This window comes from Bubalus kerabau, chromosome 18 (genome assembly GCF_029407905.1).
Source record: "Bubalus kerabau isolate K-KA32 ecotype Philippines breed swamp buffalo chromosome 18, PCC_UOA_SB_1v2, whole genome shotgun sequence".
In the NCBI taxonomy this organism is placed as follows: domain Eukaryota; kingdom Metazoa; phylum Chordata; class Mammalia; order Artiodactyla; family Bovidae; genus Bubalus; species Bubalus kerabau.
Window position 1 is genome coordinate 25,733,002 of NC_073641.1, and position 24,899 is coordinate 25,757,900.

General features: G+C 37.7%; 2 protein-coding genes across 2 annotated transcripts in view; one reads left to right on the top strand and one right to left on the bottom strand.

Annotated features, from left to right (window-relative positions):
• MTREX (Mtr4 exosome RNA helicase) overlaps positions 1-9,318 on the bottom strand; it is a 94,116-nt gene extending 84,798 nt beyond the window's left edge. Inside the window, exons 1-3 of the mRNA XM_055555233.1 lie at positions 9,045-9,318; positions 2,914-3,051; positions 1,637-1,703 (exon numbers count right to left, since the gene is read on the bottom strand). Of these exons, the coding sequence (XP_055411208.1) occupies positions 1,637-1,703; positions 2,914-3,051; positions 9,045-9,172 (333 nt within the window). The 5' untranslated portion in view covers positions 9,173-9,318. The remainder of the gene's footprint in view (positions 1-1,636; positions 1,704-2,913; positions 3,052-9,044) is intronic.
• DHX29 (DExH-box helicase 29) overlaps positions 9,297-24,899 on the top strand; it is a 46,834-nt gene continuing 31,231 nt past the window's right edge. The window contains exons 1-6 of the mRNA XM_055555232.1: positions 9,297-9,795; positions 16,824-16,897; positions 17,965-18,078; positions 20,256-20,385; positions 21,097-21,242; positions 22,997-23,119. Of these exons, the coding sequence (XP_055411207.1) occupies positions 9,618-9,795; positions 16,824-16,897; positions 17,965-18,078; positions 20,256-20,385; positions 21,097-21,242; positions 22,997-23,119 (765 nt within the window). The 5' untranslated portion in view covers positions 9,297-9,617. The remainder of the gene's footprint in view (positions 9,796-16,823; positions 16,898-17,964; positions 18,079-20,255; positions 20,386-21,096; positions 21,243-22,996; positions 23,120-24,899) is intronic.

Here is a 24,899-nt window from a genome sequence, read left to right on the forward strand (position 1 = left end):
AGTCAAGCAGGGATTTTCTAAGCAGAGCAATCCATAACACCTCTGAAAAAAACGGACTCCATATATATATTTGTGTGTGTGTGTGGTGTTTCTCTTTATATTCAGTCAATAATAAAATGTGCCTGGCGTTCAAAAGATAGGTACTAAATGAGTAACTACAATGGTGATGAAGAAAACAACACAGTAGTTAAAAGGAAAATATATAACAAAAGAGAAGATTTTAAATATTCATATGCTGATAAGAAAAGGAAACACTAAAAACAGTCAAGGGAAAATGGAGTGATCCAAGTCTTTGTGGAGGCAGGATAAGATACGACCAAGAACACTGACGGAGCAACCCTCCTCAGCCTAAACACTGCAGTGCCTTTTCCTTGGAGTGGATGTGACTCCAACCTGGTATCTTTGAACCCCTAGATAAAGTAAAAGGTAAGGTGACCTGCTAAAAAAGTGAGAGGAGATAACAGGATGTAGGGTTTGAGGATAATCATGAAGGAGGACAGAAGGAACCTTTGACCTCCTGAGAGCTAAATTTGTGTTTGGCTTTTCTTTCCCATCTTTTTAAGACCACAGCTTCAAAGAGGGTCTCACGTAAGTGTTAAATGTATGATCTAATGGATATTATACCCACCAAACTAAGTGCTATGCTAAAGGAATGTAAGCAAATTTCAATTAAAAAACTAAGTATTAAAAAAAAAGGCTCCAAATCTACATCAAAAGCAATTTTTGTTAATCTGGAATTATTTTGCTTATTCAATAAAGACTTCTAGTAAGATTCCCCAACTATCTGTAGAGTTGTCAGGTTACATGGTAAAGGCAAGGGGGCTTAAAAGAAAGAACTAGTGTTCCAGTTTCCTCATGTCCTTTGGGTTCATAAACGCTCAGTGATAAAGGGTTACCACAAGCTATCCTTGACCACCATCTAGTGGCGAAACCATGAAACTGCAATGTATCGGTTGTCAGAGCAAGATGAAAAAAGCACACTGTTACTTGACTTTAGGAGCATGGGAATGAACATGTACTAAATACCTACCCTGTGCTGGGTATCTTACCTAATTTTCTTATATAATCTTCAGAACAATCCCATGATGTAAATCTTATTATTCTAAATTTACAAATTAGAAAACTAACATCAGAGGTTAAGAAATTTACCCAAGACTGTAGTTAGGAAACGGAGAAGGCAATGGCACCGCAGTCCAGTACTCTTGCCTGGAAAATCCCATGGACAGAGGAGCCCTGGTAGGCTGCAGTCCAAAAGGTCGCAGAATCGTACACGACTGAGCGACTTCACTTTCACTTTTCACTTTCATGCATTGGAGAAGGAAATGGCAACCCACTCCAGTGTTCTTGCCTGGAGAATCCCAGGGACGGGGAGCCTGGTGGGCTGCCGTCTATGGGGTCGCACAGAGTGGGACACGACTGAAGTGACTTAGCAGCAGCAGTAGTTAGGAAAAGCACTGTCAGTATCTGAGCTCAGGTCTGAATACAAAGCCCCAGTTCCTTCCACTAGACTATGTACTCTGCAGAAAAGCTACTGTTTCCAAAGCCCTGAGGCTAAACCCCTTGCTCATCAGACTAGATAATCCAAAGCAAAATCCCACTTACACCACCAACTTAATCACACACTGTTTGTGCTTACCTCATGTGTACACCCTTCGACAGTTTCAACTGACTGTACCTTGACTCTGGGCATCAGGTCAGCCAAACTTAAAAAAAAAAATTATTAAAATTACATTAAAATATTGATAAATTACTGAGAATTATATAGGCTGAGAATTCAAAATGATCAGCTAGCATCTCTTATTACAAATACAAAACAAATAGACTCCACGTAATTATTCAAAGAATTATGTTAACTTAGTTCCAGTGACTATTTTAAATAAAAAGTACCTCTACAAAGCATCATCATTGCTTCAAAACACAAAGATGCTTATAAAAACCATTAGTTGATAGAAAGTATAAAATAAACTAGCCTAATACAGATGTTGTTATAATTTTTAAGTGTTCCTTAGTCTCAGCAGAATCCTAGGTTTTACTCATCTAGGTTGTTTAGACTCTTAAAGGACATGACTGTGAATAAATTAAAGAAAAAGAGATGTATTTCTGCACGAGATTTATTATCCTCTCATTGACTGTACTTTTGATTTTTACTTTAAATCAATGATCATACTTTGGGTAAAACTCAAGGGTTACTACAAGACACAACAATGATTTTAAATTATCAATATTATTTTGTAACCTATTCCACTAGCTTGGACAAACAGTGCATCTTAAATGTTTCAGGGACACATCTATCACCATCTATAGTACCTACTTTTGCTAGTTACAACAACAGCTAACTGGTTAAAAAAACAAACAAACAAAAAAACCACTGGAGTAAATTTTCCATTGTAGTGCCAAGCTAGAAAACGGCAAAGAAGGAGGGAAAAGCAAAGTCAGGATGATCATAACAATAGGAAACAGGTCAACCTAAGAAACTAGCATCAATATCTAGAAAGTTTCAACTTTTGAAATGAGAGAAACATCAACTATTTCAACCTCAGATACCCATGGGTCTTCCTCATTGATAGCAGTTTTAAGATTCACAGCCACTCTACTGCTGCATGCAAGAGTGAAAATTTAATTCCTCCTAATGCTCCTTCTCAAGTCAGTTTTATTCTTTCCTTTTATCCCACACTTCCAGTGATCCTCTTTCTTAAAATTGGATTCAAAAATATTAAAAATCTTTCTTTTCTATACTGTTTTCCATTTCCCCAAACACAGATAAACATTCTAGCTATATGTCTATTTGAATATATAAAGAATATTTACCTTTATTTCTCTATTTCAACAAACACATTCATAAAGTAACAACATATAAGCAACTTTCAAAACTTCATCTGGAGTTACCAACATTTATGATAGTGGAAATACTACCTTAAATCTTCAGTTATTGACTCTTCCACCCTGGGTTTCTTTCCAAAAATAGGTTCATCAGCACCCTCGAAGTCTGCATCTCTCTTGTTTTTTCCAACATTAGTTGACTCTGATTGTAATTTACCATCAAAACATTTTCTGAAAAGTAAACAGGTTAGAATGAATTCTGAAACAGCACGTGTTACTTTAAGGGCAACTCCCATATAATATTATCTTTGTAAAATATATACTATTACCAGAAAAAGTCACATAAATAGATGTTACAAACCAAAACTGGCTAAAGCCCAGAATACTCTAATTTTAACTAATAAAACTGAACATTACTCCTTTTTCATTTCATATTTTCTTGGAAATTGTTTTTAAAATATTTTGCAACTCACATTACCACATTAACATAACTACTAACACAATATTCTTAAAAGTTATAAAACATTGTTATACATTTACATGAGCACTTTCAATAAATATTTAATGCTTTTCTAATGGCATAATATCAATATTTTGGAGAAAAAAAATTTTATGTGGTTGGATTTACTGGTTAAAAGTAGTGACAATCAACAGTGCTTGGTAGACTGGACATCCATAGGGTAATTCAATCTGACCCTTCTGCTCATTTACACAAAAATCAATATAGATACTAGATCTAGTTGTACAAGGCAAAAACAACAAAGCCTCTAGAAGATAAAACAAGAAAACTATCTTTATGCTTTATTAAATGACATAAAATTATTAATCAAAATGTAATTCTGATGAATTGGACTGCATTGAAACTAAGTGCTTCTGTAAATCAAAAGGTATTATTAAGAGAGGAAAGAGGTGGGAAGAGAGATGGGAGGGGGGCTCAGGATGGGGGACACATGTACACCCATGTCTGATTCATGTCTATGTATGGCAAAAACCACTACAATACTGTAATTAGCCTCCAATTAAAATAAATTAATTTAAAAAAAAAGAGGAAAGACAAAGTGGGAAAAAACACACATATAACAAAAGGCATATATATCTAAAATACTGGAAGACTACAAATTTAAAAAGATAACCCAATTTAAAAATAAGCAAAAGACTAGAACAGGCCCTTTATAAGAGGATATCCAAATCACCAATAAGCATATAAAAAGAAGCTCAGAAACCATTAATTACAGGAAAATGGAAATCAGACTATACAGTATCACAAACTCTTAAATTTTTGATCTCAGAATCCTTTTCCAGTCTAAAAGTTATTCAGTATTCCAAGGAATTTTGTTTATGTAGTCATATCTATTGATAGTTACCATATTAACTATTAAAACTGAAAAAATTTTAAGTTTAGTTATTCATTTAAAAATGGCAATAACTATTAGAACTTAGGGCTTCCCCAATGGGTCAGTGGGTAAGGAATCCGCCTGCAATGCAAAGAGACACAGGAGACGTGGGTTCAATCCCTGGATGCGAAAGATCGCCTGGAGGAGGAAATGGCAACCCACTCCAGTATTTTTGCCTGGAAAATCCCATCAACAAAGGAGCCTGGCAGGTTCCAGTCCATGGGGTCACAAAGAGTTGGATAAGACTGACCACAAGGCAATGCTGAGGCATAACTGACCTATTAGAAGTTAACATAAATAACATTTTTGACAGAAAATAAGTATTTCCCCAAAAAGATTTAAATGAGAATAATGGCAATGTTTTCTATTATTCCAAGTGCCTTTAATGTCTAGCTTAATAGAAGACAGCTGGACTCTCATCTATTTCAACTTGTGATATGGTTTTTGGCTTAAGTATATGAAGAAAAATCCAATCTGATGTAGTTGAAAAGGAGCAGACTTTTCAGATAACTGGGAATATTCCTCTGACCCCACATCAAAACTTAATCATACTTTGAAAAGTACTGCTGGAGCTACAGTCAAGAATTTTACAATGCTGAGCAAAAGCTCGACACAAAATAACATATATGAATCCATTTACATTGTATCTACAAACAGGAAAAAAAAAAGTAACACATGTGGTTACCATGTTAGTCACTTTTCTGGGGGGAAAAAGAGGAGGGATTCTACAATATTCTACTTTTCATCCCAAATGGGGTTACACTGGCATGTTCACTTTATAAAAATCTGTCCCATGACTTCCACACCTTTCCTACATGCTTTATTTCAATAGAAAAGTTTTTTTTTTTAAGAACCAATGAATACTAGTATTGATCTATATGCTATAATCTTTCTATAACGAAGTTTATTCTTTGATGTTTAGCAAAACCTGAAATACGTAAAACATCTCATTCTCAATTTAGTGGAATAGGTATTCATAGTTATCCCATATTACTTACATGAATCTCCTTTGGACAAGCCATTAATATCTTTGGCTTTCAGTAAAAGAAGACATTTAAATGATAATTATGATTCCCCTAATCTTGACATTTTATTATTCGGTCTGAATTAGCAAGCATCAACCAAACCATTGTAATAAAAACCTACTAGCAGTTGATGATAACTATAAAACAAAGAAATATATTTCCTATACCTTTGAGAAGTTTAAAACCTAACTTCATGGCGGAATATTTTCCTTCAGAAGAGTTCCATTATTCTTTAATATTGTATTCTTATCTAAACAACTGAATCTGAAGCTAATCAAGTCTCTACATCAGTACTGTTTAAGATATATACATGCAATGCACGATACTGGATGCTTGGGGCTAGTGCACTGGGATGACCCAGAGGGATGGTATGGGGAGGGAGGAGGGAGGAGGGTTCAGGATGGGGAACGCATGTATACCTGTGGCGGATTCATGTTGATATTTGGCAAAACTAATACAATTTTGTAAAGTTTAAAAATAAAATAAAATTAAAAAAATATATATATATACATGCAATTACTGACGTAACTTTAAATTTCTAGTAACCATATAAAAATAGCTTCAAAAGAAGCCAATTTTAATATATTTCATTTAACTTCAAATATACTACATATTAAAATTTCAATATATAAAAATAAAAATAAACTACTGGATATTTTTTATATCAAGTCATCAAAATACAGTGTATATTTTCAATTTACAACACATCTCAATTCTGATTAGCTACATTTAAGTGCTCAACAGCTACTGGTAGGTAGTAGCTATTGTTGCAGTCTCCCCTTATCTGTGTTTTTGCTTTCCAAGGCTTCAGTTACCCTGAGTCAACTGAGGTCCAAAAATATTAAATGGAAAATTACAGAGGTAAATTATCTGTAAATTTTAAACTGGACACCTTTCTGAGCAGCACGCTGAAATCTTGTGCATTACTGCTCCATCCTACATAGGACACGAATCATCCCTATGCCCACAGCATCCACCTTGTAGTCACTTAGTGTCTGTCTAAGTTCTCAGATCACTGAACTGGTATGGCAGTGCTTGTGTTTTAAGTAATTCTTGTTTTACTCAATAATGGTCCCAAGCTGCAAAAGTAGTGATGTTGGCAATTTTGAGAGCCAAAGAGAAGCTGTCAAGTGCTTACTTTAAGTGAAAAGGTGAAAGTTTTTGACTTATAGATTGATATAATTATTTTATTATTAATAATTTTAATCTCTTATCATGCCTAATTTATAAATTATGCTTTCATAGGTAGTATTACATTAAAAAAAAATACTACATACATGTTTTGGTACTCTCCAAGGTTCCAGGCATCCACTGGAGCTCTTGGAACCTATCCCATTCAGATAAGGGATTGTTCAGTTGCTAAGCCATGTCCCCATGGACTGCAGCATACTAGGCTTCCCTGTCCTTCACCATCTCCTGGAGTTTGCTCAAACTCATGTCCATTGATTTGGTGATGCTATCCGACCATCTCACTCTCTGTCGGGGCCTTCTCCTCCAGATAAGGGGAGGGGACTACTGTACATTGGATAGTTCAGCTCTAGATATAAGGACAGTTTGTAGTAAATAATTGAGGATAGAGAAGCTAGTTAAATGATAGTATAAGAGCAATTTCAGGATGTGGGAAACTATACAGGACAAATGAGCTGGATTCTCCTCTCATCTACACTTCCAGAAGAAATCAACAGCATAAGGGGAAAAGAGACTTGTAAAATAAAGGACTTTAGGGATGTAAAAGGGGCCTCTCAGGTAGTGCTAGTGGTAAAGAACCCACCTGCCAATCCAGGAGACATAAGTGACGTGGGGTCAATCCCTGGGTGGGGAAGATCCCCTGGAGAGCAGGGCAACCCACTTCAGTATTCTTGCCTGGAGACACCCATGGACAGAGGAGCCTGGCGGGCTATAGTCCACTGGGTCTCAAAGAGTGGGACACTGCTTAGCAACTGAGCACGCATGCATGCATCTTCATAACATCATAGTTGCCCATTCAAACTACAGAAATTAATTATTTGTTTGGAAAAAAACAAAAATCATCTGTCCTTCCTCATTTTCCCTGAAAAGTTATCCAAAACTACTAAACCCTCCAACTTAATGACAGAGGAAGACTTTTTTTCTTTCTGTCATTCTTTCTTACATGTGACACTTCACATTCTTTGACTGATGTCCCTCTCATCTCTTGTCATGTGTATGAAAACTACACATTCCCAGAGAAATCTTCACTTCAAACAGTACCAAAATCAAGTAACATCCAGATATATACCTTCAGTTCTGGTATTACTTCAAATCCAAATTAAATTAAAGTATCCCAATAGATACTTCAATACGGATACGCTATCATCACTTCACTTTGCCTTGAGCTAAATTAATTTTCAAATCAAAATCGCCTATAAATTTCCCTATTTTTCTTCTTCCTGACATCCAAATTCAAAACATCTCTTTTGACCCCCTTTCCATTGTTCTCCTTAAATTAAGCCTGTCAATTTTTTCCTTTACAACATTTTATCTTTTTCCTTCCTTCTGTCACCTCCTGAGCTGAAGTCCTTATAATCTCATAATCAGACAACTTAAATACTTTTTAATTTACTTTTACTATCTGCCTTTCCTCTTTAAACATATCGACAAATGCTACCAAATTAATTTATCTAAACTAACACTCTACTTCTCCAGTTACCAAGTTACATGTTCACTGGGCACACCCCACCCCACCCACCCCCACACACACACTGGGTTTTTTAAAAATAAAATCAAAAGTCATCTGCCTGTTATTCAAGGCTCCTCATAATCTAAAACCAATTTATATCCTCTGCCTTATCTCTTGTAGTCCTAAGCAAACACTTCCTCTAGGCCAATCCGTGCTACCAAAAAAAAAAAAAAAAAAAAAATCTAAGCATCAATAAGGAATCATTTCCTCAACTTAGGATAGCTTCTTGCATGTAAGGCTCTCTGGACACCACAAACAGATACCACTTTTCTGAACTTTAATAGCAGTTCACTGTACATACAGCTTATTATATTCCAATCTCCTACTCTTTAAAATATGTATCTGTTCCACTTCCTTACTTCAAATAAAAATTCCTTGAAAGTAAAATTATGTCTAACTTAACTCAAGCATCTACTGGGTATCTTCCTCCAATGTCAAGAGTAAATTTTGTTCATTACTAAGGAATCATCTTATTTTAATTGACGTTTCAGGGACCAGTAATTTTTTAGTTTTTCTTAATGAAATCAAAGAAAGCCAGCACCTAAGAATCCAATATATGCTAAGCACTGTTAGGCGCTTTACACATACTATCTCATTTAATCTTCACCAAAACCCTAGTGATTGGCGCTATCATCTCATTACGGGCAAGAAAACTCCAGCTTGGAGACTGAATTTCTCTCTCTTCTGCTGCTATTTGCCCTGTCCTCTCCAAGTTACATTTTCTAAGCCTCTTAACCCTTTACGCAACCGCTGATTCGTTTCGTGTATTAAAGGCTCTGTGCCCAGTTGGTGCTGGTGCTGCGGCTGCGGAAGCTAAGAAAAAGCTGCCATGCCCTCACGACCCCCCGGGTAGACTCAGGCAGGAGCAGAGTCAGGCCTCATGCCGGCATCAGGGAATTGCAGGGCCAGGAGCCCACGCTGCCTGCGGTCACCGGGAAACGCCAAGACCCAGCGTCCTCAAACCAACATTCTTCCTTCCTCTTCATTTTCCTCAACCCCCTTCACTTCCCTACTCCTATCATGTACACCCTACACCCATCCCACTTCTCGAGGTCTTCAAAAGACAGTACGATTTTCTTCCTTTAACACTGGGGTCATCTTCCTTACCCGGCCTTTTCTGCAGACCCTGGAGGCCCCTTCCACTTCCCCTTCTCCTTGTCTTTTTTGGCTCCCGGAGCCGTGGTCGAGTCGTCCTCGAACACGCTGAAGAGCTCATCCCCGAAAGCGTCAGCCATCTTTCGAAACGGCGAGACCCAATTTCCTTCCTACCCACAATGCTCCGCGACCGCACCGACAGTGACGACAGTGAGGCTGGGAGAAGCCTCAACGGGAGCCCGCGGGTGATAAAATTAGTGGAGTAACACAGTCGCCGAGACTTCTTCCCCGCTTCCTTTTTCTCCTCTGATCTTTCCTTTCCCACTGGCGGAAGAACACCTCCGTGGCAAAGAAAGGAGCTCGGCCAGGATTCCCGGCACGCCGCAGACACCTGGGGGGCGGAGAGGAGGCGGGATCTTGGCGAGCCCGACCAATTACGAAGCAGCGGTCGTCCAGGCCCGAGAAGCCCGGATTCAGGGCGCAGGTTGGCGGCGTGGGACAGGGGGAATGTGAAGATCTTTTGGAGGCTGTACGGGAGTGGTGCCGGCAGCTGGATAGGGAGAGGTCTTCTGCCACAGCTGCAACATGGGTGGCAAGAACAAGAAACACAAGACGCCGGGCGCCGCGGCGGTCCGGGCTGCCGTGTCTGCTTCCAGAGCCAAATCCTCCGAGGCTGGAGCTACCGGAGAGGCCCCAAAGAAGCCTGTGTCCAGGCCGGCCCCAGCCGCCGCTGCCAGCACCAGGGAGCCCCGGGTCAAGCAAGGTATGAACGGTCAGGCCCCGGACTCCTCCGGAGCTTCAACTGCCAGTCCCGAGGGAGAAGCTTTCGCACGTGGGCAGACCCTCGATCTTAAAGTTTATTTCACACGCAGAGCTACTGTCTCCCCATCTGGTAGCCTTGTTTTAGATTAGTGTAGGCTGTTCGGGCCTCCAGAGTTCCGACCTCCATTTGCCTTGAGAAGAAACAAAAAAAAATTTGCATTAGCTCTCGTTTCTGCAGGGATCGGTCCTGAGCCACCCTCTAAACTAGCGAGGCGAATGCAGAGAATAGTGTGTGGAGTTGTTAACCTCCCAGAGCCAGACCCTTTTTCTCCTTGCTTCTCAGACCATTTTCAGCCACGATGTAGCGTTTCCACGTGTTATGGAAAAATCAGTACTTAATAAGAAATTCAGCGCTTACACCCCGAATATGGGTATTGCTACTGCTACTGCTAAGTCGCTTCAGTCATGTCCAACTCTGTGCGACCCCATAGACGGCAGTCCACCAGGCTCCGCCGTCCCTGGGATTCTCCAGGCAAGAACACTGGAGTGGGTTGCCATTTCCTTCTCCAATGCATATGGATATAATCTATTGTAAAAATTGTCAGCGATCTTTACCGCAGCAATGCGTTTTTGCTTCTTGTGCATTTTGGTTTGATAATTCATTTTGGAGATTGCCAGTTCTGGCTGCAGATCAACAGACCTCTTTTACAGCTGGTTTCAAAAGATGGGCAATTAATACGCTATTTTTTTCTGCTTAGCGTGTTTGCTTATTCTTACAGAAATATTCGTCCAACAAATATGTATTGAAAACCTCCGTGTATGGGATGAGCAAAATAGATAAATCACCACTCTTGGAGCTTGCCAGTGTAATGGCAATAGTTACACAAACATTGCTTTGTGATTGTTAAGTGTCGCTAGGAAAGAGAATTTTACAGGGTAATCTGATTTTTACTGGGAAAAAGGAGGAGTATTGGATGGTGTCTTTGAGAAAGTGATGGTATTGGGGGGATGGATTGGTATTAACTTCATGAAAAATGGGGAGAATAGTATTTCTGTGCAGGAAGGAACACTACATGCCAAGATCTTGAGTCAGGAAAGAGCATGGGCCTTTGAGATACTCAGAATGTAAGCATTGCCTAAAGAGGAAAGGAAATGAGACTGAAGTAAGCAGGTAACAAACTTTCACTTAGAAGATGAATAATAATTCTTTGTCCTGCAACTAATCATAATATTTTAACTACAGAATTGCTATGCCTGCAATTAGAAATGCATGGTATTTTTTCTTGATGATTCTGTGGCACTTTTACTCTATGAATCAGCCTCTTCCTTTTCGTGCTATTCCTCTTGAGTTCTTTGAACTAATAGTCATTTGTTGTGTTCTTTGGCTTCCCAGTCCCCCAAACCCAAAATGTGACAGTTGCTGAATGTGTCAGTCTTACAGTATGATTCCCTCTCCAGCCCTTCCAGAAGAACTCATCTACTCCCATTACTTCTATCTTTTCCTGTGTAGGTGACTCCTCAATCAGCACGTCCAGTCGTGGTCTTTATTCCAAGCTTAAGTCAGCCATTTCTACACTGATTTGGAGATCTGGCCCTATTTTGCGAGCATGTCAAATTTAATAACATGGCTAATTACTCTCTTCCAAACTAGCTTCTCCTGTGACTTCTTTGTTTCTGTTTTTCCATATTCCTCTTTATTCAATGTCAGTAGTTATATTTTAATGCCTTCCTTTCTTCTTCACATCCAGTCAGTTCTCAAGCTCCATGTAGTCTTTGCTTATTTGTCTTCCATGTATGCCCCTTTTCACTTTTGATTTATACTATTCACACCTCATTTTAGACACTCATGAATTTGTGGAGTATGAGCACAGCCTTCTAATGGATCTCCCTAGCTGTGTTCTCTTTTCCTCCTCCAGTCTGTCCTGCATGAAGTATTGGATTGATCTTCAGAATCACTGCATTGGTTATATCACTTCCCAAGTTGTTCTGCAGCATTTTTACTGACATTGTGATAAAGTACCAACCATTCAGCTTGTATCTAAGACCACCCTTTCTAGCCTTTTTACTAGTTCCTGTATTGTGTGTCTATGCTCCGTCATGTCCAACTCTTTGTGAGCCTGTGGACTATAGCCCACCAGGCTTCTCTGTCCATGGCATTTTTCAGGCAAGAATACTGGAGTGGGTTGCCATTTCCTCCTCCAGGAGATCTTCCCAACCCAGGACTGAACCCAGGTCTCCTGCATCTCCTGCTTTGCAGGCAGATTTTTGACTACTGAGCCACCAGGGAAGCTAATTCCGGTATTCACCTGTAACATTTTCTGTGTGTTTTCATTGCCCCAAATTCAGCTGTTGGCTTTCTGCCTCCTTGTGTTTATTCTTGCCGTTTTTTCTTATGGAATGGCTTCTATCCCCAACACTATCTACCAGAATCCTGTAATATCCACCTCAGATAGCAACTACTTTTTAAATTCTTCCTATTCCACAGCTCGTGTATCATTGTTTGAATCATTCTTTTTGATAGTTAGATCTGAGGAATTACAAATTTTATCTGTCCTACAAAATTATAGGAGTTAAGAACTGTTTGATGGATATATATTAATATCCCTCAATCTCTACTCAAATGTTCTGAATATAGTCATCCAAAAAATTTCTTGGATAAGTGACAAGGAAAAATCAGAGAAATTATTAAGACCAAGAAATCAAGAGAACATGAGAGGTCATCTACCAAATTTGTAGAGAATTTTATGTAACCATAAATCGATATCTCTATATATAGCAGATAAATAAAATGTTGCAATGTGATTGCCACATGATTTTGTTTGTTTTCTTTTTTCTGTTTGGATATTTTTATATTATATATAATAGGCTTACTTGGAAGAAAAAGTGACAAAATACACAGAAAAAATTATCTCTAAACTCTTTTTTGTTCCTAATGTAAATGTTAGTATTTTGCTCCCCTTGCATCTCTCTCTGTCTTTTCAAACAACTTGAAGAATTGTACATAGCATACTGTCATCTACAGGTAGAAATTGACTAGTGCTACAGAGTAGTTCTTGGCACAGTTCTGGGTGTTCTTCCACTTCTGTTTTTTCATGTCTTTTGTTCATCAAATAATTCTTGAAGAACTGCTATGTGCCAGGCAAGATTTGAGGTACAGAGGATACCATAAGAACAGAACAGACTGAGATTACTGCTTATATGACTGAAGGTTGGTGGAGGCTACTTAAAACCATAAGGCTTGTGTTTATGAAAATTATTAAACCTAGTTGAGACTTAAGACAAGGGGACTGATGTCTTGAATAAATTCATGAAAGCCATTATAAATATTTTTTAGGGTCACCAAAACAGATAAAGTGCCATCAAAGAAAACAGTGTCTTGGTAAAGAATAAATCAGTGCTGTGGTCTGATTTAGAACAGAGATGGCTTTTCTGAGGAAACCTGCTGAGATGATTTGTAGCAACCAGCTACATCTGGAGAGAGAGAGGCTTAGGGAACAAAGGTGAAGGCCCTAAGGTGGGGAACTTGAAATGAAGCAGGAAGACAAAGTCTGTGTGGGTGGGGTGAAAGAGCGGGGACTGGTATTATTAAATGGGGAAGAGACCTTAGCTAGGATTAGTCAGGTAGCCGTGGCTCTGTGGACTTCCTCAGACACCCTGACTGCTTCGATTATGTCAGCTAGCTCTCATTTATTCTCCAGATACTCTGTAGTTCCCCTTTATAGCTTACTTGGATAATTAGTTGCTTAATTACTTCATGAGAAAAGCACTGTGAGGACAAGACTGGCTCTTATTCCTGACTGGATCTCTTGGCTGATTTGGATGCTCTTGCAGATGTGTGCTGTTGGTCAGAAGGGAGCCAGGGTGCCTCAACCCACCGATCACCAGCATTAGCATCTCACAGTGAATGTCTCAGTGATAGCAGATGGTTACAATCACTGTATGATGTAAAATGCAATACTGTGTAAAAGGAATATATTCTAAGAGTATTGGGCAACAGGAAACTGATTCTGGCTGTTGCCTCTTCCTCACTGAGTCGTCTTGAGGAAGTTACTTAGTTTTTCTGTGCATCAGCTTTAATAAGTATTTCTGAGAGCCCGTTACATAAGTTCCATTGTCCATGTGTAGTCATTATAAATTGAAATCCTTAGTGCATTTGCCTTGAAGATACATACTGCACACTGACTTCCTTATTTCTAGTCAAATTTCCAGTAACTCCCTTCTTCTGAAACAAAACCAAAACTTGGAGAAGGGTTTCTAAACAGCAAAAAAGGTAACTGTCATACATCTTATGCAGGTTACTTGGCAAAAGAATGGGGACCATTTTTATTCCATGGCCTGTTGACTTAGGATTGTATTTGAAAATAGGGTTACTCATGTCCAAGTTTTGGAATCGATTTTCTTCTGGTGCCATCACTCTTTCCTAGGTAACAGAATTTGGGACTGGGGAGCTGTTAGGTTTCCATTCTGAAAGTTGGCTGGCTGATGGAGGAGACCAAATTAAGAGTCTCAGAGAATTGGGTAGGCTCTGCAAGCCTCTTGGCACAATAATAGATATTCATAATAAATATTACATCATGAAATGCTTTGAATTTTGCCTATTGTAGTAGTATTATGGCAGGAAGTGTAAATACATTTTAGAAGGACTTCTTTCAGATTGTTTTAAAATGCATCTCAAATTTTGGACTTTTTATTCGTATTGATTAGAAAACATTTGTTAGCATGTTTTAGGAAGAATATGAAAATGAAAGGGCCTTACTGGTTAACTTGATTTAATTGGTAATATCCCTGGCATGATCTCATTATTACTTCAGTTTCTCAGAGTATTGATTAAAATGAAAGCACACCATTTTCAGAGACCCTGACTGACACCCAAGGAATGCACAGCAGTATGAATGTTCATTCCCCTCTTGATGTTCTGGGGACTTGGATCTTCTTTTATTTGCCCTCTGGAAGTTTGCAGTATAAACTGACCTCAAGCAAGTGATGATTGGATGTTTTAGGTGCAATGGTTGGAGGAGACAAATGAGAACTGACTGCAATCTTCAATTCGCTAAAAAACAAAACCAATCCAGAATCTCCTGATGGTCCAGTGAATAGAACTTGGCATTTTCACTGCCAAGTTCAATTGCTGGTTAGGAAACTAAGATCCTGCAAGTGGTGTGGCATTGCCAAAACAAGAAAGAAAATACAGCAAAAGTTACTAAAGGAATTTACAGTCTTACCTCTGACAGTAACACGTCAACCTTGAACTGTTTCTCAGTATTCTCTTGGTAATGAAACATCCATCTGTAGAAAAGGTTAATGGTTGGGTGTATGTGTGGTAGTGGGACGGGGGTGGGTTGCCTCTGCATGGGTTTAGGGATTGATTAGTATGCTAAATTTGTGAATGAATTTACTACAACTGGTAAGACCCCCAGAAATGATTAAAGACTGCTGATATGTACTTTATTACCACTGACATTAGTTTATGAACAAGGTTACTAGGATTAAGGTAAAGTCTGAGACTAAAAGATGAGGAAAACCATACTATACCAGAATTCTTACTATCTTTTAACATATTTACTAGTGTCTTAAAATGAACAACCCAATGTAAGTCAACAGAGACTAAAATCCTTGAATTTAAAATTATAACAAGCAACTCTTTAATGTTAGGTTTCTCTAAGTGAAAAAATGTTAGGTTTCTCTAAGTGAAAAAAAAAAGCAGAGTAACTAGGTTTTGTACAACTCTAGGATTATTTTTATATAGCTGTGGTTCTCACAAGTGTGCTCGGGGATCCTGGAGAATTATTGACACCTTTCTAGCCGAGGCTTAATGAGATCAAACTATATTCATAATCTAAAATGTTATTTGTCATTTTCATTTATATTTTCTCACTAGTGTACAGTGACTACTTGATGTGTGATGTTATAGAAGATTAAATGCAGAAGCTAGACATTAAGAGATTTGCAAAAGTAGAGAACAGTTTTTTTATCTAGTAAAAAAACTTTTCATAAAAGTAATCCTTATTTTAACACACAGTAAAATTTATTTTCAATGAATTAATGTTTTTAGAATTTTCCCTTTTATCAATATGTGATAAATATCACTATTATAACCCACATAAACAAAAGTACTTGGGATCTTCAGTAATTTTTAAGAGAGAAGGAGATCATGAGACCAAAGTTTGAAAATAAAATTTATTCCTTCCTGGTTAGTCATTGTTAGAAGACTGATAACATATAGTATTTCTATTGACTGGAACAGACTTGACAACTATAGTGGATTCAGTAGTGTTCACCCAAACATTCACGTCTACCTGGAACCTCAAAACGTGATCTTTTTTGGAAATAAGATCATTGCAGATGTAATGGTTAAGGATCTCGAGATGAAATCATCCTGGATTTAGGGAGAGCCCTAAGCCCAGTGACTAGGGTCCAGAGAAAGGAGAGGGAGATTTGGACACAGACAAAAGGAATAAAGCCATGTGAAGGCCCATTTTAGGAGCGAGACAGACAAGCCAGGAAACACCTGTGATCACCAGAAGAAGCAAGAAAAGAGTTACCTAGAGCCATCAGATGAAGTATGGTCCTACCGACACCTTGATTTTGGATTTCTAGCATCCAGAATTGTGAGAGAATGTTTATGTATTCAGCCACCAAGTCCATGATGATTTGTTTCAGCAGCTTTGGACACTGATACAGCAACCTTGTACTCAGCAGGAGATAGGTGCTCCCACTTCCTTTTTCTCTTCAAAGTTACCCATCTTCTCTGCCAGGAATCAAATATCCTCTAAGAGGTCTTCCTTCAGTTAAGTGCTGAAGCATTTGCACTCTGTGAGAAAACTAGTTAACCTAGGGAATGCTAAACAGTAAAATGTTTTCGAAAATTGAGCAGTGTTGCTGACTTCTGGATTGGGTTATTTGGTAAAGTGGAAAAGAAGGAGTTGAGATCAAATATTTAATATTTAGTGATCTTTAGACAAAAATTAAAATAGTGTAATGGATATTGATCATTAAATTACCTGACTGTTTATTGTCTGTTATGTATAGGTCCGAAAATTTACAGTTTTAATTCTGCAAATGATTCTGGTGGTCCTGCAAATCTGGATAAATCTATTTTGAAAGTGAGTACCCACGTTTTGAGTCATTGCAAGAAATGTTACTTAAAAAAAAAAAATCTGTACTCTTAAATGTAAGCAAATGATGGGATATTTTAAATTTTGTAAACAGTACAGTAAAGAAATTAAGGAAGAGCTGGGTAAGGTCCAAACTTCTAAGTCTAGCATACACATCCCTTCAGATCTGACTTGGCATACCTTTCCAGCCTTCTCCATTACTCTTCTCCACTTAAAATTTTAGTTCACATCTCATTGTTCCCCTAAATCCCATATGATTTTATGACTCCAGGCTTTTGTCCATAGGCTCTCTGGTTAGAAAGCTCTACTTCCCCTTCTTATGTCTTCTTAATAATGACATGCTGGGTTATAGTTTCTTTTTATATATGTTTCTTGTGCTAGACTGAATTCCTAAAGTATGTTTTTGTGCATTGCTCATAGTGAGCATTCATTAAAGATGTGACCAAAGGAAGATACATTTGAGAGTAGATGGTTATGTAATCTTAGGTTAAGTATATGAAAACAACAGAAGATAGAATGGCCAGTAGGAAAAAAATTGAAGACAAACAGTGGAAGCCAAAATAGTTTGTGTAATCTAATAGTACAATTTCTGTTAATACAAGTTTTTACTTTACTTGATTTGCCCCTCTTTTAGCGTCGCATCCATTCTTTCAGGCAGTGTGCTTAGGTTGCTTTATATTAAGGCACATTTCTGGGTTCTTTCCCCAAGGATTCAGGTTCAGTGTGTTTAATAAGGCTTAGGAATCTGTCTCTGTGGTGGCAACATAAGGGTGGTCCAAGGACAATGTCATGAGATACATGGCTTAAAGAGGGTTTGTAAAAGGATTTTTGTCTTGCCAGATGTTGTTTTTACCATACCTCATTTTTTCTTAAATATGTGATAGGAATGTGATCCAATGAATGATATTCCAGTATAATCGCTGTATCTGATTTCAGCTGAAATTCTGGGCTTGGTTGGTAGGGATATAGAAAACGGATTCCTTCTAATTATTTAATTATTAAATGTTATTTAGTAATTCATCTTCTAATTGATGCTATCTTTTTGGTCTCAATAGGTGGTAATTAATAACAAACTAGAGCAAAAAATTATTGGAGTGATAAATGAACACAAAAAGCAAAATAATAACAAGGGAGTGATTTCTGGAAGACTTACTGCCAAAAAATTACAGGTATTTTGCAAACCTTTTTTTAAAGTTACTTATTTTTAGTGGAGCATTTAAAAAAAAATTTTTTTTAATTGAAGGATAATTGCTTTACAGAATTTTGTGGTTTTCTGTCATACATCAACAAGAATCAGCCATAGATACACCCATGTCCCCTCTCTCCCAGACCTCCCTCCCATTTCCCTCCCGACTCCACCCTTCAGCCTGTCGCAGAGCCCCTGTTTGAGTTCCCTGAGTCATACAGCAAATTCCCATTTTCTATTTGTTTTACACATGATATTGTAAATTCCTGTGTTACTCTCTCCATATATCTCACCTTTTCCCTCCTCTCCTTCCACCTTGTCCGTAGGTCCATTCTCTATGTCTCTTTCTCCTTTGCTGCCCTGAAAATAAATTCATTGGTGCCATCTCTTCAGATTCCATATATATGTGTCAGTAACGATATTTATATTTCTCTGACTTACTTCACTCTGTATAATGGGCTCTAGTTTCGTCCACCTCATTAGAACAGATTCACATGCATTCCTTTTTATGGCTGAGTAGTATTTCATTGTATATACGTAACAGCTTCTTTATCCATTCTTCTGTCAGTGGACATCAGGCTTGTTTCCGTGTTCTAGCTATTGTAAATAGTGCTGCAGTGAACATTGGGATACATGTGTCTTTTTCAGTTTTGTTTTCCTCAGGATATATGCCTAAGAGTGGGATTGCTAGGTCATATGGTGGTTTTATTCCTAGCTTTTTAAGGAGTCTCCATACCATCTTCCATAGTAGCTGTTTCAGTTTACATTCCCACCAGCAATGTAAGAGTGTTCCCTTGACTTTTCAACTTCCATTGAAATTTCATGTAGATTAGTTCCATCTGCAAAAATGAGGAAGAAGTGCCAAATGTAAGTGTACACATTAAAATAGTGATATGAAAATTACATCCCCCAAATTATGTTGGACTTGTAATGGGCACTTTGCTTACATTTTCTCTGACACACCAATGCTGGAAGGTATTTTGCCCCATTTTTCAAATGAAGAAATTGAGGCTTAGAAGGATTACATAAATTATAGCCTGAGGGTGTTAATTACTAAATAGCAAAGTAAAAAGGGCTTCCCTGGTGGCTTAGAGGCAAAGCCTCTGTCTGCAATGTGGGAGACCTGGTTTTGATCCCTGGAGAAGGCAATGGCAACTCACTCCAGTACTCTTGCCTGGAAAATTCCGTGGGCTATAATCCATGGGGTCAAAAAGAGTTGGACACAACTGAGCTTTTCACTTTTCACTTTCAAAATAAAAAGAGTCTGAATTTCAACCCAGTCTTGCCCAGATCTAAAAATGTTTTAGAAAGTACATTAAAAAAGCTTTACTTTTTATATGAACATGTTCATTGAAGCACTGCTTATGATTTAAGAAAAAGAAAACATTCCAAGTGAGCACCAGTAGGAAAATGTATGGTTCAGTTCAGTTCAGTCGCTCAGTCGTGTCCGACTCTTTGTGACCCCGTGAATTGCAGCACGCCAGGCCTCCCTCCCTGTCCATCACCAACTCCCGGGGTTCACTGAGACTCACGTCCATCGAGTCAGTGATGCCATCCAGCCATCTCATCCTCTGTCGTCCCCTTCTCCTCCTGCCCCCAATCCCTCCCAGCATCAGAGTCTTTTCCACTGAGTCAACTCTTCGCATGAGGTGGCCAAAGTACTGGAGTTTCAGCTTTAGCATCATTCTTTCCAAAGAAATCCCAGGGCTGATGTCCTTCAGAATGGACTGGTTGGATCTCCTTGCAGTCCAGGGGACTCTCAAAATTATGATATATCTATCCAGTGGAATATTCTGTAACTATTACAAGTGATGAACAATTTCTAATAATTTGGGAAGATGCTTAGTTATAATGTTAAATAAAATTTGTTTTTAAAAAAATCACAGAAAAATGACTGAAGGACCCACATTGCATTGCAGACAGTATCTTTGGATAGAGAGAATATGAGCAATTTCTCCTGGTCCTTTTTTATTTTTCTGTAGTTCTCAAATTCTCTAGTTCTCAAATAAAATAATTCTTCAAACTGGAAAAAAAGAAAAATATACTTTTGAAGTTATAATTTGTGTCAGAATTTCTGTTTTAAAATGAATGGGAGAATACACTTAGTAATGAAAAAACAGAAAATTGACAGAATGGCTTTTTCACATTTCCCTTCCATAGGATTTATACATGGCTTTACAAGCATTTTCGTTTAAAACTAAGGACATTGAAGATGCCATGACTAACACACTCTTACATGGCGGTGATCTTCATTCTGCCTTGGATTGGCTCTGTTTAAACCTTTCAGATGGTAAGCAGTATTATCATAACAGTCTTTCAGTTTATAACACCTTTTGAAATAATTTGTGTTTATGATATTTGTAGCAAGCTTTTGGTTTGCACTTAAATTTTTTTTCACTGTGTTATAATTATTTTTAAAATATTCTTACCCTTTTCTGGTCTTTTTGGTATATTCTTCTTATGGATTATAGTCTGTGCAAGAAAAAATTATTTTTGTGTGTTTTGCTTTCAGTTGTTAATGGCCATTTTACAGTGCACATTATATAGCATATTCTCAACTGTCTATAACCTGTCAGGCTGTATACCTGGTTTTGGTTTAGAAATCAGGGCTATCTTGCTTTGGGTAAATAATATTTAATTAAGCACAGGGTTCAGGCTGTAATCTTTGGCAAGATCCTGGAATGTGAATTGCTTCTATGACTGATTAAGGCTACTACCACATGCAACCAAGGAGGAGGGGAGAGTTAAGATTTTCTTATGAAAATTTAGGCGTCTAGCACTTTGAGGGTGAAATGGCCAAACCGAGGTGGGCTGGTTATCGTCTAGAGAGTGTTCCCACTGGTTTGATAATAAAACAACTTTCATTGTAGGATTTCTATTCCTAGGAGATGAAGAGTATAAGAAAGTTAAGTGGGTCTAGACAGGTTTTATGCATGTATTTAATAAATATTTGTATGTTTTCTGTATCTTGTACATTATTTTTATCCCAATTTCTCTTAAGATGCGCTTCCTGAAGGATTCAGTCAGGAATTTGAAGAGCAACAGCCTAAAAGTAGGCCAAAATTTCAGTATCCTCAAACGCAAGCCACTATTTCACCTCCATTGCAACCTAAAACCAAAAAGCGGGAAGAAGATCCTAAGATCATGGTAATTTAAGAATTCAACATTTAAAGTGTAAAATCAGAGTGAAACGTGTAACAGTTCATAAGAGTATTAGTATTAGGTTGCAGTTATGTTTTTATTTATTGAAAATGTCTAATGGGTTTGGCAAATTCATTAGCATTGTCATTTCAGTTATCTATTGCTACATAACAAACCACCCGAAAATGGAGTGACTTAAACCAACATTTTATTCCTTATGATTTTGCAGTTTGGACTGAGCTCAGCTAGGCAGTTTGTCTGATCCAAGAGGTATCTCCTCAGGCTAGAAGATCCAAAATGGTTTATTTACTCACATGACTAGAGCCTCAGCTGGGATCTTGCTAGCAAGGCATCTCTCTCTCCACGTGATTAGCTTAGGTTTCCCCTTACATTTTGATATTAGAGTGGTCAGACTTCTTACTTGACATCTGGCTTCCAAGAGCAAGTATCTCAAGATAGTAAACACCAGTGTACAAATTTTTATCAAGCCTCTGCTTGTATCACTGTTGCTGATGTCGCGTTGGCTGAAGCAAGTCATGTGGCCAATTCAAAATCTTTGTGGAAGGGGGTTACAGAAAGACATTAATACTGCCTTCCTTAGGGCATTACACACAAATACTGTGCATATCATGAAACATCTATGAACATGGGTGAACCTAGAGAACATTATGCTGAGTTAAATAAGCCAGTCACAGAAAGACAAATATTACATGTTGTCACTTACATGAAGTACCTAAAATAGTCATGTTCATAGAAACAGAATGGTAGTTACCAGGGGCCAAAGGGAGAAGGGGGGCAAATGGGGAAATGTTGTGTAATGGTAATAAAATTTCAGTTATGCAGTATCAATAAATTCTAGATATCTGCTGTTCAACATAGTGCCTGTAGTCAACAGAACAGTATTGTGTACTTTAAAATATGTTAAGAGGATAGATCTCATGTTAAGCTTTCTTACCACAACCATGCCTCTCCCCACAGCAATACACACACACACATACACACACACACACACAAAGGAACGCTCAAGAATTTTTGAAAGTAACAGGTACATTTAGTACCTTGGTTGTAGTAATGGTATCATGGGTATATCAGTCAGTTCAGTTGCTCAGTCATGTCCAGCTCTTTGCGACCCCATGGACTGCAGCACAACAGGCTTCCTTGTACATCACCAACTTCCAGAGCTTGCTCAAACTCATGTCCTTTGAGTCGGTGATGCCATCCATCCATCTCATCCTCTGTCATCCCCTTCTCCTCCCACCTTCAATCTTTCCCAGCATTAGGGTGTTTTCCAATGAGTCAGTTCTTCACATCAGGTGGCCAAAGTATTGGAGCTTCAGCTTTAGCATCCATGATATAAGCATATGTCCAAACTCATCAAAATGATGAGGGTATATATATAAATAGTTTAAATCACAATAATATGTACAATTGTTAATGTATCAGACCTCAGTAAAGCTTAAAAAAAAAAAAATCTGTGGAAACAGCATCTGCACAAAACCACTGTTAAGGAATAACACAGGTTTTTCACAGTTCTGTCAGTTTTTTGCCTCTTTATGTAAATGGATTCTTTGAACTATGTAAGTTTAGACTTACCAAAGAAGTGTTGAGTTCCACTCATTTGTCCTTCACTATGATTTTTGAGAGTTATGTGTCTACTGTTTCTGAGTGTAAAGAAATTATAAAAGCAGTGACACATGATGACAGTTTTGACATCTTTTTCTAATTTTGATTTTCAGATATTTGTTGTTTTTTTTTTCTAGCCAAAAAAGGATGAAAAAAATTTGGATGTAAATATGAAAGAATGGATTTTGCGATATGCTGAACAACAAAATGAAGAAAAGAGTGAGACTTCTAAAAGTTTAGAAGAGGAAAAATTTGATCCTGTGAGTAGAAATTTGCATTGATCTTCTAGTTGGCTATTCCTCACAAAATATTTAAGTTTTCTAAGACTTAGTTTCCTCATTTGTAAATTGAAGAAATAGTTATCTCTAAGGGTTTATGTGAGAGTTAAATAATACAACACTTAGGGGAAAACATGTCACAAAATAACCGTTCAATAAATGTTATTGCATCACTCCCACGTCTAAAGAGACGGTCGCCAAATATTTTTAAATGATTAAGTGTTAAGAGTATGCTAAATTATCCAGATAATTTAAAAAGCACGTTATTTTATAAAGGAAAGCCTTTGCCTGGACAGAGAAAACCTACATATCATAAGATAAACTAAAAATATTAGATTAAGTGAAAAAAATCAAGTTGTAGGAAGAAAATAACAAGATATATATCTGATTAAAGACTTCTATCTAGAATTTATAAAGAAGTTGTAAAAGGACAACAGGCATTTTACAAAAGCAGATATTTGGATGGCCAATAAATATGTAAAAATAACTTCAATATTGGCTAGTTATGGGAAAAATGAAAATGAAAACTGCAATGAAATACTACTATACATCTATCAAAATGGCTAAAATTAAAAGATCAGTAATACGAAGTGTTGGAGAAGGCAATGGCACCCCACTCCAATACTCTTGCCTGGAAAGTCCCATGGACGGAGGAGCCTGGTAGGCTGCAATCCATGGGGTCGCTAGGAGTCGGACACGACTGAGCGACTTCACTTTCACTTTTCACTTTCATGCAGTGGAGAAGGAAATAGCAACCCACTCCAGTGTTCTTGCCTGGAGAATCCCAGGGACGGGGAAGCCTGACGGGCTGCCGTCTGTGGGGTTGCACAGAGTTGGACACGACTGAAGCGACTTAGCAGCAGAAGCAACAATAACAAGTGTTGGGAGGATATGAAGCAACCGAACACTCCTACACTGATTGTAGGAGTACAACTACTTTGGAAAACTGTCACTTTCTTATGAAGTTAGACATACATTTACCATATGACCTAACAATTTCATTCCTAGGTATTTACTCAATAAAAATGAAAATGTCATAAAAAAAAAAAGCTTGTACACAAATATTCATAGCAGTTTTATTAATAACAGCCAAACACTGTAAGCAGCTTTAGACATCATTATATAAGAATGAAACTCACAAATAAGTACATGCTGAACAATTTCATTATATTAAATTCTAGAAAAGTCATCTATGCAAAATCAATCTCTAGTAAGGGAAACCAGATCAGTGGTTGTCTGAGCCCACGGATGGAGGAAGGAGATTGACTGTTAGGCCTGATGGGGAAACTTTTGGGGATGATGGCAGTGATTTATGTCTTTATGATGATGGTTATGTGGATTTATACATTTATCAAACACATTCACTTATTCACTTAAAATGGGTATGTTTTAAGTGAATCATACCTTTATAAAGTTGATTAAAAATGGAAAAAAGGAAGTTGTACAACAGCATGTATAGTATGATGAACTCAGTTGAGTAAAAGAATACATACACACACTCATACACACATATATTTGCATCCTTTTGTATGCAAAGGAGACATCTGGAGAAATATACAAGAAGCTATTACTAGTGAGTAGGGCTGGGGTTAGTAGGGTGGGTTATACTCTTCTGTATCCTCTTGAGTGTTTTTTTAAGCATGTGCCTGTATTAAAGTAACAAAACAAAAACAATTTATGATAGTACACGTTATTTTGAGGTTCAGAAAAAGAGGTCTCTTCTGATTGGAGCATTTGGTCAGTCTTACTGAAAAGAAGTGGG